The 14,286-nt window shown below is 33.4% G+C and overlaps 1 protein-coding gene across 4 annotated transcripts in view; it reads right to left on the bottom strand.

Annotated features, from left to right (window-relative positions):
* The window catches only part of ZNF280D (zinc finger protein 280D), a 119,480-nt gene that overhangs the window by 38,987 nt on the left and 66,207 nt on the right, over positions 1-14,286 (bottom strand). For all 4 annotated transcript variants that reach the window (XM_060097293.1, XM_060097296.1, XM_060097295.1 and 1 more), the window contains 4 exons: positions 12,676-12,810; positions 10,520-10,827; positions 9,903-10,043; positions 2,636-2,698 (listed from right to left, as the gene is read on the bottom strand). In XM_060097293.1, the coding sequence (XP_059953276.1) occupies positions 2,636-2,698; positions 9,903-10,043; positions 10,520-10,827; positions 12,676-12,810 (647 nt within the window). The remainder of the gene's footprint in view (positions 1-2,635; positions 2,699-9,902; positions 10,044-10,519; positions 10,828-12,675; positions 12,811-14,286) is intronic.

Below are 14,286 nucleotides of genomic sequence, written 5' to 3'. Positions count from 1 at the left end.
GTTCTAACCCAAGTCCTTACTAGATTATTCATAACTACCACAAAAGTCCTAATCAATAGGATTCATGCATCTATAATTCACCCTATTGTTAAAGGTGAGAAGAAATTCAACCTTCCTTCAGTTTCACTCAATTCTATATAAAACATCAAAGGTTGTCCAGTGCCCTCCAAAATAAGTCCAAACTCCTTAGCCTTATTTTCAACACTTTTACAATCTGGCTCTAAGCTCAAAACTATTGCCCCCGATTTCAATATTATTACTATAACTTCAATGGTCCATTCATTTACTACTACCATTCCCCCTCTGTACACCTTCTACTTTTTCATTTCTGCACCTCTATTCATGCTATTCCAACTCAAATGCACCTGTACCTCTTCTATCAGTATAAACAATACTCATCCTTTAAAGCCAAGTAAACTAACACCTATGTAGATCATTCCAAGTAAAGTAATCTCGCTCCCATTTGAAAAAAAACCAACCATCACTGCACTTATTAAAATCCCTCTTGCTTTATTGTGGTTATTTACATTCACCTCTTATCTCCCACCCAATAAAATGTACATTCTCTGAAGGGTGGTTCCAAGACTTCTTCATTATTACTATTATCTTTACAGGATCTGCTACATTATAGACCTAATAGATACATAGTAAATAGCTAAAGAACCAATATTCCATTCCAATAAAAGAATAATTACAAGAATTATTGTTCTATACAATTATAAGTTTCTATGTTCCATTCATAGAAATAGGCAAATTTTCAATGTGAGACTTATTCAAGTTGAGAGAAAAACATCCCAGGGCTTTAAAATCATATGATTCATTTAAAAACCAAACACACAACTGAGCTTAACAACAGTGAGGTGAAAATCAAAAATCTCATCTTTTGAATGCAATAAAACTCTTCATTCTTATAAAAATTTTCTGTATAGGCAACCTCTAATATAGCTTAATCTATTTCCTTGAATTCAGTAAATGTTTTAAAATTAGTACTAATATATTTTTAAAACTGAACCAAATTTTTCTCTCCCTGTGAGCTACTGGTCCAACATCATAGATGGGACCAATTGTCCACATAAGTCATTTTCAATACATACATTAACTTATTCAACAAATATTTACTGGGTGCCTAATAACTATCAATGCCTGGCATAGACAAAAATCCAAACCACACACATTCTAGTGAGAGGACACAGAAAATAAACAAAGTATACAGTGAATGAGAGGATAAAAGATGATCCAGAGAAAAATGAAGCATAAAAAGGTGATAAAGAGCACTGGGGTAAAGCACAGGAGAAAGGATATAATTTTAAATCAACTGGTCAAGGAAAGGCTCACTCATCAGAATAAAGACCCAAAGGAGATAAAGGAGCTAATCATACAAAAATCTGGGAAAGAGCAAACTAGTCACAGAGAATAATAAGTACAAAGGTCCTGAGACATAATATCATCCCCTCTTCCATCTTTTCCACTAACCCAAAATATCAAAACAAGTATTGGTTAACCTTATCTGTATAGATTAGCTTGGTGCAGCAAAGATACTGATATTTCAGGTAGCAAAGGCGACATGAGCAAAAATAAAGAGGAGTGGGGTCTAAAGAATTCAGAATATGAAAAACATGGTGCTCAGTGAATTCTGAGTTAAGTGTGTGGTAAAATCAAATTCTCAATGTCTTCAGAAATATTCATCAACAGTTCTTTCTTCACAGTAAGCAAGTTGTACACCTCTCTTAATTTGAAAAGGAAAAAGAATTATACAGACTACATACTAATTTCAAGAATTCCAGCGGTTTAAGAAATTTACTTCAAAACTGAAAAAGTGTTAGTCACTTTACTACATATTTTAGGTGTCTTTTTTTTAATCAAGTATTGTTGGTCAGCCCTATTTTTGTTCTCATTTTACAGTGTAAATACATGAAGACTTCATCTTGACACCATTGGTCACCCCTGAAACAAATTTAGCGAGAGAATATAGACTAATCAGGTACTTTGTAAAACACTCTGGCAGTTCCTCAAAGGTTTGATATAGGGTTACCATATAACCCAGCAATTCTAATCCTAGATATATACTAAAGAAAAATGAAAAGACATGTCCAAACAAAAATGAGTACACAAATGTTCACAACAGCAATATTCATACCAGATTCAAAGTTAAGATAACCTAAATGGATAAACAAACTATCATATATACATACAATGGAATATTATTCAGCAATAAGAAAAAGGAGCACTGATATATGCTACAATATGGATGAATCTTGAAAACATTATGCTAAATGGAAGACACAAATCACAAAGGATCACATATTTTATCATTCCATTTACATGAAATGTTCAGAATAGGCAAATCTAAATAGATAGAAAGTAGATTAGTGGTTGCTTAGGGATGAAAGGAATTGGAAGGAAATGGAGATAACCACTAAAGGGTACAAAATGCCTTTTTAAAGTGATAAAAACGTACTAAAATTAACTGTGGTAACTGCACAATTCTGTGAATATACCAAAAACTATTAATTGTACAATTTAAATGTGTGAATTGCATGGTATATGAACAGTATCTCAATAAAAATGTTATATACAAAAGACTTAAGTCATATAATTTTTCAATAGAAAAAAATTTAAAAGATCAACTAGTTACCTGAGATCTTCTGAATACTTCTTAAAGATACAAAACCTTTTACTTGGATGATTACTATGAAAGCTGGGAGAGACAAAACAGATTTTATTAATTTTACTATACAGTAAGTCATATTAATTTATAGCTATATATCAAGTCTATACTTAAATCTCTAGTTTTGAATAAACATTATGTTATAAATAATAATATAATGTTCATCATCCCTATTTCATTCAGCATTTTAGCTTACATTCCAACTTATCTATTTTCTAGTGAAATGTATTTCACTAAGCATATTCTTATACAATCAGCACCTCACCCTCACATAAAAAAAATACTCAAGAGTTTAAAAAAGTAAATCACATCAAATTATTTTCTTCAACTGTTAAGAGTTGAAAACAATTTAAAAGTTTTGCTAATAACATTTTTGCTATAATATGAATGGTTACCAATAAGAATCATTTAAAAAATCCTTTTCCAACTTAACATGTTTGTGTTGAGGAAGGGGAGTAGATTCCAAATTATCCTGGAAGTAAACAGTAGTTGAGCTAAATGCCACTGTTTACCATTTGTAAAATCAAACATTTAGAATTCTTTGCAATTACTAGGAGAGGTTTTTTTAAAAAAAACAAATTAAAACAGAACTCTTGAGCTAAAACAATGCTTCCCCTAAGCACAGAATAGAAAACCCCTAACCAAGCTTTGTAGCCGATGATGATAGCTTTTACACACCCTTTTAAATCTCATAAGGAAAGCTTTCCTATACTAGAAAACCAGGATCCGCTTAGCACAGTACTACTTAGCACAGATAAAAGTGGAGTCATAGACTAGTAACATCAGCATCATCTGGGAGCTTATTCAGAAATGCAAAGTCTTGTGCCCACCCCCCACCCCCCCCCCCCACACACATAGCTACTGAATTAATCTCTGGCAGTGGGGCCCAGGGATCTGTTTTAACAAGCTTTTTCAGTAATTCTTATGCAAGCTAAAGTTTGAGGAGCAGTAGCCTGCAATGAGAGACCTAAAGTAGCCAACACACCAAATCAATTCTAAGTCTCAGATACAAGGCAACCATCACCAGTAGAGCATGTACGTATGGGAAAAGAAATACTCTGACCAGTTATAATCCCCAGAGAACATTCTCAGAAGATTTTTAATAGTTATTTCTTCAATCTGGGGATAACTACTACTAAAGAGTTTATAAATTCAGCATAACATGACAAAAATAATTGAATGGTTTTTTTAGGAAGAAACCATCAAGAGGTTGGGAACCACTGAAATTATATGCAAAAATTTGTGCACATAACTGTATTTCCTCAGAGTGTGTCCCAGATTTTATCTGATTCCCAAATAATGTGAACCAAGTAAATTATTTTTTAAATGAGATTTAAAAGTAACTTTTAAAAGCTCTTTCTTCCTTCTCAACAAACTGTTTCGGTTTCTTTATTTGGTAAGAGGAGAGGAAAAAATTACGTTTTAGGGTCTTTTGATGGCTTCCATTTCTGTCTATAACTTGTACCTTATTAAAATGTTGGTACTTTTAAAATTTTAGTTGTCTGAATCCAGTTTTACTTTAGAGTTCCCTACCTATAAAAAAAGACTTATACTGTCATTTTTATTTATATTTATTACACAAATTCCATTCTTCTAGTTTTGTGTATTATAGGAATGGAAAAGTGGATCTGTAGCTCACCAATAAAGAGGGAAAAAAAAACTACCTTTCTTCTTCCTATTAGACCTGTGTAAAGTTAATAACAATAGGGAAATAATCTAAGAAAGGAAAAGAAAGGTTAAGATTTTTATTACGATACAGTAAAACATAACATTCAAATCTAGGTTTTGAAAATTCACCATCGACTTAGACTATATATAATTATCAAAACTCATTAAGCTATTCTCTAGAAATAGATGAATTTTATTGTATATAAATTATACCTCAATAAGTCTAGAGGCAAAAAAAAACCTCCCTTTGACCATCTTGCTTTGATACAAGTAAAAAGTTTACCTCTGAAAAAATACAAAAGTATGCAACAATATTGACAGTATGCCTACTATTAAGACACCAGACTAGAGGTTGATGATACAATAAAGCAGGCTGTCTGCCTTAGAGTTCATGGTCCAGGGTTTGGGGGGGAAGGTTGTCAAAAAGCATCTGGCACAGAATAAATGCCTAATAAACATTTGCTAAACAAGTGAATACATATTCATTATCACAGGATAAACATCAACAGTGACACACACACAGTTTTGTGGTTGCATGAGGGAAAGCTGCAGGTAAATGGAGAAGTCAGCTAACAATTAGTAGTACATTTCAGTTAGGAAGGTCCATATACTGACTTACTCCAGGCAAAGCAAAGAAAATAAGAGTTGAAGGCTCTTGGAAAAGTAGTTAGGAATTAGATATTAAAAGGTCTTACATTCTCCAGAAAATTTGAACTTCATCCTATTAATATTAGGAAGGTAAAGGATTTTAGGCCAAAAAATATCCTGACCAGGTATTAGTAACAAAAGAAAGGAAGAAATGGGAAAGGGCCGAAGGGGTGGGTTGTGGACAGAAGACCATTTATGATGCCATCACAGTAATCTTAACTGTTCTTCTAATGACTATTATTTAGTGCCAAAAAATCTATATAAAAAATATAATGAACTAAAGCATATCCTATAAAAATTAATTCAGTAATCTGTCTTATTATTATACAGGAACAAATTGTTGTACCAGCTTTCTTTTTCCTTGGAAAATTTTTAAATCATCCTTCAAAGCCTAAATGAAATGTCATTTATACAATACCTTCTCATTTCTTGTATAAAGAATTCATCGTTACCTTCTCTGGGCTCTCACAGTCATTTGTTTATCACATTAAGCTAGGTAAATATATCTCTCCTACTAAATTGTGAAAATTAAAGGCAAGGACTTTACGATACCGAATAATGACAATTTAGAAATAATACCTATAATTACTTGAATATCTCCTAAGTGCAAATCATTTTATGAAGCACTTTAAGTACATTTCCTCTAATAATCACAGTAACTTTCTCTTCAAGAAAAGGAAAATGGGAATCAGTTAAGTAATTTGCCCAAAGTCACACATGTAATAAGTACATGGTGAAGCTTGGTTTCAAATCTAGATTTGTCAGATTCTTCATCACCAGCTTACCACACTTCTTAGCAAACAGTAAGCTCTGCTAGAAAAAGATATTAGGTACTTATGGCTGTTACCTAATTTTATTACACGTAGAGAAAAAAGCCTTCTTTCTTATACATAATGTTGAAGAATAATAGCAATATTACACAGTAATGCATTTTCATTTTTTCAGGTGACTTCCACTGCTACCTAAAAGCTATAAGCAAACAGGGTGCAATAATTTAAACAACCAAACCCAAATAATGCTACTTCTTTAAAAAATCACTTAAAAATTATATGTTTAATGATGCTCTTCTTTGTAAGAGTCTTATTCCAAAAATGCTCCAACTGCATAAGATTTTTTAATATCCTCTTTTGAGATTTTATTTAGAGGCTTTCTTTTATAATTACAATAATGACTCTCACTTGCTGTTTGTAATGTGCTAGGTGACATGGTAAATACAAAGAGCCCCTTCTTCTCAAGGAGATAATACAGATACAAACAAACATAACAAAAGGCAGAACGGATGAATGGCATACAACTCAAAGCCAGGAATGATCCCTGTGAGTGGTTGTGGTGATCAGACACTTCAAAGAAGGTAAAGTGAAAGGAAGGACAGGGGCATTCCAGGGACTAACACAGAATAAGGAAAAGCCACTGTCAAAAATGAGTATGGGAGAAAGTTTGTTCTGGAGAAGAGCAGTCTGAGACTGGAGGGGAAAAGACCAATTGAGAGTACAGAGGTAGTATGGGATAGGGATTGAAGGGACTCATCCTCTGGAGAAAATGAAGTTTCTGTACATATAAAACTCAAGCCTGTAACAAGAATTCACACTGGGAAGAAGTAGTGGTTAGGCCATTCAATGGGAGATATCTAAGGCAGTGAGGGAGGGAGGGGTACATATGAAGTAGAGAAAAAGGAAAAGTGAGCTACCAAACCCTAAGAGTGGCAATGGAAGCTTTCAGTTCCACATGAGGCTAACCATGAGTAAGATTGTGTTTCCTGACAATGAAGTGCAGGGTTGGGGCTCACTGGGAATTGGGATAAAGGTAGAAGGGAGTTGGGCTAATTGGGAATGTTGTAGAATAGAATGGATTTGGAGGTTTTATAGGACAAATGAGAAGCCTATGATAAATGGGAGAGGGAAGAGTAGAATGACCCTTGGCTTAGGAAAACAAAATATTTTCCGATTTGATCCCCTATAAACTAAGGGCAGAATTAAGGCTGCATTTGGGGAGCCATACATTTGTCAAAGAACAAGAGACATTCCACACAGAAGTACACTTGGCAAAGGATGGCTGGGGCCTGGTTTAGAGGAAATGGATTATAGATGTAGTCCACTGTAGTAGGTGGGAGGCAGAGAGGCAGAATGCAGAAGGTGTTGTCTCAGGAAGCCATGATGCACAGTGGCAGATCAAGAGAACTTCACAAGCTTAAGATACTTGCAACAGTGAATTTTTTTCCAGCTGGAATTCCACATTCACACAAATGATGCCCTGAAAGAGTATTTGGATGGTAGTAAAGTGAATTCTGGAAAGATGATAATGTTTGGTTTATTTAGGTTCTTTTTAGATGCCAATGAGTCAAAGGAAGGTAAAAACAAAACAAAACAAAACACGAAATAATTAGAAATACAGAGTTAGATCTCAGGAAAACTAAGGAATGAAATTGGAAGATTCAAAGTTGAAAGGTAAAAGTGACAGTGGTTACATTACGAAGAAAGGAAATGTAAGGAGGAGAGAAGAGCTGAAGGAAGAAAAGGCAATGAATAGGAGTAGGCAAAAAGGAAGAAGAAAAATAGTGGTGGCGGTTAAACACAAGCTGAGGAGAACAGTTTCAAAAGTGAGTGACAACAATGACTCTAAAGAAGTCATAGAGTAGTAAGTGAAAAAAAAGTGAATAAATAGGGGGATCAGTACTTGACAGATAATCCTTAAAGGGGCAGTGTTAGTTGGTAGGTGAGGATGATACTCAAATTAAAAGGTAAAGAAATGAATCACAAATATGCTAGTTAACAAATACTTTTTACAAATGTTCATGGTAATAAGAAGACAAGAGATAAGGAAAGTAGGCAGTAAGGACAAGTCTCCCTCATCTTTAAAAAAATACCTGAAATCATCTGTAAGCAGAAGGAACCAGGTAGATAGAAGATGAAGTTGCAAATTAACTGAATGAACTTGTGGAAGAACTAGAGGAGATAAGGGGCAGGGTTAACTTTGGAGAAGTAAAACATGTTTGATTTCTGAGATTAATGCCTGGATAAATGTAACAGGAAAAAAATTTGAGGCTGAAAAGATTAATTAAAAGGATGACCTCCGGGCCTCCCTGGTGGCGCAGTGGTTGAGAGTCCGCCTGCCGATGCAGGGGATACAGGTTCGTGCCCCAGTCTGGGAGGATCCCATATGCCGCGGAGCGGCTGGGCCCGTGAGCCATGGCCGCTGGGCCTGCGCATCCGGAGCCTGTGCTCCGCAACGGGAGAGGCCACAACAGTGAGAGGCCTGCATACAGCAAAAAAAAAAAAAAAAAAAAAAAAAAGGATGACCTCCAACTATGTGTAGGCCATGTTAATAACTAAGAGAAGCCAAAATAAAATCTTTACCAAAAAAAATGTTTAATCAGATACTGTAGGTAAGAATAAAGAAGTATTTAAAAATAAAAAGATAGGACCCAATTCAAGTTAAAGACCATGAGTCAGAGTTGATTGAATCAAGCACTATTTGGGGGTCTAGAATTGAGCATAAAGTTCAGAAGAAGAAGATGGTCAAGTCTTTGGCCTTTATGCCAGGTAAGCATGACTAAATGTGTAAAGGATTCTAGAACAAAAACAAAGCAGCAATCAAAACAGATGACCCTGACGGTGAGGATGGCTATAGTTAGATAGGTGTTGCTGGACTGGAAAAAGAACTTAAAGCCCAGAAAGTTATTGGGAAATGGGAATTCAAAAGAAATGAACAGTATATATGAAAAGATTAAAATAGTACTGTGGTAAGAAAGGGGGTACAACAAGTTTAAAGGTGATGTAAAGCACTGGCACTAAAGAAGTCAAGTTACCATAATGTCAGGCTAGTCATCAAGGGGGTTAAAAAACTGTGAGAGAGGTGCTGGAGCCATCAAGAAACGTGGGAGAGTCCTTGAAAGGAGTATCTGATAATGACCAGAAAGTAACACAGAGGTCATGTTGTGATCTATAAGAAAATCACTTTTATTAATCATATTCTGACTTCTGAAAAAATGGAAACTCACTTTGAATAATCAACCTAACTGGCTTATATCTGAACAACTTTTGACTATTTTTAAAATTTTTATTTATTTATTTTAAAAATGTTTTATTCTCATAATCTGTCGTTACTATTTTCTTCTTTTTTTTTTTTTTTTTTTTTGCCGTGCCACGTGGCATATGGGATCTTAGTTCCCTGACCAGGGATGGAACCCACACTCCCTGCACTGGAAGCGCAGAGTCTTAACCACTGGACTGCCAGGGAAGTCCCAATTTTTGACTATTTTTTAAAAAATAAAAATCCATCCTGAAGGATGCCCCAACTAATGAGATACAAATGAAGATAACATAGGCTATGAAGGCTCTCTCTGCATAGAATACTCTAATTATCTAAGTTGAAAGAATTAAAGAAAAATAATTCCAACAATGGCATCATGACTGAAATAGTCTCTCATTTCACTGAATGAATGCAAGGAGACATGGTTTGATGGATGGACAGACAGATGGATTACAGAGAAAAAGAGAGAGAGAGAAACAGACTCAATGAAGTTTCTAACATCACTGAAAACCCTGGAATCTCTCAAAGTGACTGCTTTGAAGAGAATAACACTCATGAGATTACATGTATTTGTTTCATAAATATACTTAAAACATTTACTTTTCTGTCTTTGGAATTAACCATGTTTGAAAGTTCTATAGGAAAAAAAATTCCCATAGAAAAACTATTTTCCCTAACAAACCTATCCTAATTTCATTAGTCTAACTGTTCTTAAAATTCGAGTTTCCAGGAACTTCATGAATTACTATGCAGAAAAATAGTACCAGGAATCATCTCAGAAGTTTTCTTAGAAGAGAGAAACTGACTTCTAATAGGATAACTGTTTTCAAAAACAAACTTGCTGAACTGTAATTTTAATTGGTAATTATAGATGTTTAACTCATCTTACCTCATCATATGATTCACATAGGCTTTGCTACAGCTAGTGTTGTATCTGCAAAAACTACAGTGGACATATGTAGGAAAATGGTTTGCAAAATCTTTTATTTCAGAACAACACTCAATGCACTTGTGAACTCCCCGACGACACCTTATAGAGATATAAAGAAAATGATAAAAATATATTTTAAAACAAAAATAATAAGGGACTGCCTTATTAATTTTCTGTTAATTAAAGCTAAGGTGTTTAAATTAACATCTTCAAATAGAGACTTATTATTTGAAAAATCTGCTACGGAACAGCAGCTAGAATAAGTATAAAAAATCTAATATCAGCTAATGTTTCTTACTGGAAAAAAGGGATTAATCAATTGGTTAAATTAACCAATTCAAACATCACAAGATATAAGCACAACATAAAACACCAGTGTAATAAATGAATATTATAGAAAAACAGTAATTTAAGTACTGTTCAACTGTTGTAAAAAATATTTTTTATTATTTGCTTGGCCTTAAGTGACAGTGTATAAATGTACAAGAGAGTTGTGTAATAGGGTAAATTTATATTAAATAAAGTTTTTATACTTAAGATTAAATTAGTATTGTGTATCAAGAATAAAAGATTACCTTAAATTCCTCAATGCTGTATTGACTTTACTTTTTTTATTGCTACTAGCCAATGTGCTTTGTTTCTTTTGCATATTAGATATTTTTGATTTGTATTTAGATTTACTTCCATTAGGCTTACTTGCATTAGGTTTACTTGCAATGGATTTAGTTATATTAGGTTTACTTGTGTTAGATTTTGTGGGATTTTTAGCAGTTATATTTTTAGTCCTTGGAGGTGAGAGCTGAAGTGTAGAAGTGCTTGCACTAATGGTAGGTGTAGTTGAAGATCCTGATTGAAGAGGGCCAACTGAAGCTCGAATAGTAACCTACAAAAATGAAGATAATATTTGCTTTAGAAAATTAATCACTGCATTACTGTTAAAATATCACTGCATAACAAAAAGTTAAACATCAAGTTTTTGGAAAGGGCAAGTATAAACTGTAACTGGTAAGTCTTCCATTTATTCTAAATGTTCATATCAATTAAATGAAATTAAACTTGATATTTACTCACTTGTAATCTTACATTTTTGTACTGATATCAGTTATATGTTAAGAGTTATTAATGGATAATTAGGAGTTAAAGCAAATTATATGAATATTAAAAGAGCACATTCCATAGCTATTTCTATGCTCTGATATAACTAAAAATTCACAAACACAGAGGTTAAAATTTAAATCTCAAAGCCTAGAAAGGACTGTGTTACCCTTCGACAACTATAAAACAAACAGATCTACAGTAAATGTGACTTCTTTCCAGGGGCTAATTGGGCAGGATTTATGTTTACAAAGGTTATGTGAGAGGTTATATCAATTCACTATATTGCATGGCAAGTTTAATAATACTTAGAATTTCCTTAAAGGAAACTAATACAAGACTGAACATTTGGTATTAAGAAATTATATTTGCTGGTTGACAATGAAGAACACAACTGCTCCAACCTTCTCATTAATCATTTGACTATACACCCCCCCATGTATTTGAGGAACAGCCTATGAGGAAGTACCATGAAAAACATGTGCTTTAGTATCATACAAAGGCATTGGACTAGGAATCAAAAGACCTGAGGTTAAAGCTAATACCACTCCTTTCTAGCCATGTGACCTTGAATCAGTAACATCCTCTCTAAGCTTCTTTATCTATAATAAGGGACAATACTTCCCTCGTCTACCTCACTGGCTTACTATATGGATTAAATAATAGAATATATGAATAAACATAACAAAAGTCTAATTCTAAGGTGCTATAAAAACATTTAGTATCATTATTATTATTATTATTATTATTATTATTATTATTATTATTAAGGGAAAATATGAGAGAGGACTGCACTGCTTACATTAGTGTTCTGCATGTCTAGTCCCAGCATGGAATGAATGGATTGCAGGGAAGGATGCTGGATAGCTTCTCTTGCTCTAGGTCTTCAGAGCATGGCTTTATATTGTTTTAGTTAATTCAAATAACAGACATACCCACATTCAAAGGTAAGAACCCAAAGCCAAATATAAATGTTTTGGGGATTATTTCACTTTGGATTATCCATGCCTCTGTTTCCCTCCACTGGAGCAAATATTCAAGAGCTGACTGTGTATAAAGAAGTCAGAAAAAACAGAGGTATATAAGGCAAAAAGGGAAAAGTAAATTACAATCATCAGTATGCAGTCAGACATGTGTTTGCTCACTTAAAACATAATGCTATCCAGCAGCAGAACTTGCTTCTCTGAGAGTAGACTCAGTAATAACAATTTCAATAAACATCTGAGAACCTACAGCATTCAAGGCACTATACCAGATGCTGAGGACACAAAGATAAATAAAACATGATTCCTGATCTCAAGCATCTTACAGTTTAACAGATAAAAATGACATATACACTGCCAACTGGAATAGCTCCAAAATAGCCTATGTAACATTGACATAACCCATTAACCCTGGAACAGTTAATCTAGCTATACTTTTTACAAAGGAATACCACTTTAGAGTTGCACGCACTACTGACCAAAAAGCAATGGTTAGAAGTTTTATTCCTAAACACAGGAATGGTAAAACCTAAAATTAAAGTCTTAATTAAATCAGAAATCATTTTTAAAGTATTATATTCATAAATAAAACCAGGCAGGAGTTAATGTCTATTATCATACAAAATGTTAGAATACAGCATATTTGAACTCACTTTTGTTCCTGGAGGCAATCCTTCTAGTTGTTTAGGTTTTATAAATGTCCGATGATGCTGAGTCTTGTGATCCATTTTCTCTTTGCATGTTAAAAACTGTAGTCTGCATTTTGTACAACGATGTATTCCTTTTTTCTATTTAGAAAACAGAAAAAGTGAAGAAAAATAATTTCTACAACCACAAATATTGTGTCCTGAAACTGCTCTGATTTAATTTTAATGATACTAATTTTAAAACTAGTATTTTACACCTCTTATCATATATAATAGCAAAATATTATTTTATTTTTTAAAACATTCTTTGCATTAGTATTTAGGTTTCAAAAATGTCTGTTACTATCCAGAAATTGAACATGAAAGTTGCATCAACAGATTCTAATGAAAGTTCTCTCAATAGTGCTATGAAAGCTCTTTTAATTATAATTTTAAAGTACTTAGACACATGATACTGTGAAAATGAACTATACTACATTTTTATCCTATAAAATTCTTTTTAATTTTTGCTATTTCTAGTTGGTTGACAAGTTGGAAAAATAAATTCAAATAGCCAAACACAGATTTCAAAGAAAGTTGTTATAGCAATGGTTGTATAAAGCAGTGTTGTCTAATAAAACTGTCTTCAATGATGAAAATGTTCTAGAGCTGCACTGCCCAATACAGTATCAACTAGACATATGTGGTTAATGAGCACCTGAAATGTGCCAAGTGCAACTGAGCAAACAAATTTTAAATTTTATTTAATTTTAATTAATTTAAGTTTAAATAGCCACATACGGCTAGTGGCTACAACATTGGACAGTGTGGATATGGAAGCATAAATAAAAACAACTATTCCCAATCTACTTACTGGCTGAGACCCCTTGACTAAGTCTCTCCTCAAACTTAATTCTGTTATTATTCTACAGATGGGAAACAGGACCCAAAAAAAATCCAAATCACTTTCCCATAGCTATTCAGTGACAATTGCCAGACACCTAATCCGGTGTTCTTTCTACTACACAATATCAACTACAATATTGATATTTATGCTCTCATTAATTTAAAAATTATATATGTATATGCAAACATATATATAAACTGAAACAACATATAAATACAAAAGAATGTTTTCTCTAAAGCTACAATCTGCCAGATACATCACTATTTCCATTTAAATACAATCAATCATTTATAAAATTCGAACAGATAATACACTGGGAAGTACCTAGCACAGTACTGGCACATAGCAGGCATTTCATAAATAAAAGTTCTTTACAAAGTTCAAAGCAATATATAAATATAGTATGTTTGTATTGTATTTTAGGTGCACCTTAAGACTATTTTAGAAGTGTGATGCATTCTTGGAGGTATAGGCAACTTAAATTCACTCATATTTGCTCAAAGAAGAGGAAGAAAAAGAGAAAACGTGGACAAGAAACAGATACCAAGTCAAGAGGACAGAAAAAAAGTTCTCCAGAATCCATTACCCAGAAATATTTTCTCTATCTATAATCCCTCCCAAGGTTACCTTTTCATTTCACGGCTTTAAGTATCATCTATCCAACTACCTACTTGATATCACTACTTGATGTCTAATATGCATCTCAAACCAACATGGACAAAACTGAATTC

The sequence above is a fragment of the Mesoplodon densirostris genome, chromosome 4 (genome assembly GCF_025265405.1).
Source record: "Mesoplodon densirostris isolate mMesDen1 chromosome 4, mMesDen1 primary haplotype, whole genome shotgun sequence".
In the NCBI taxonomy this organism is placed as follows: Eukaryota; Metazoa; Chordata; class Mammalia; order Artiodactyla; family Ziphiidae; genus Mesoplodon; species Mesoplodon densirostris.
The sequence above is the reverse complement of the archived record's forward strand: the minus strand, read 5'-3'. Positions and strand labels throughout refer to the sequence as shown.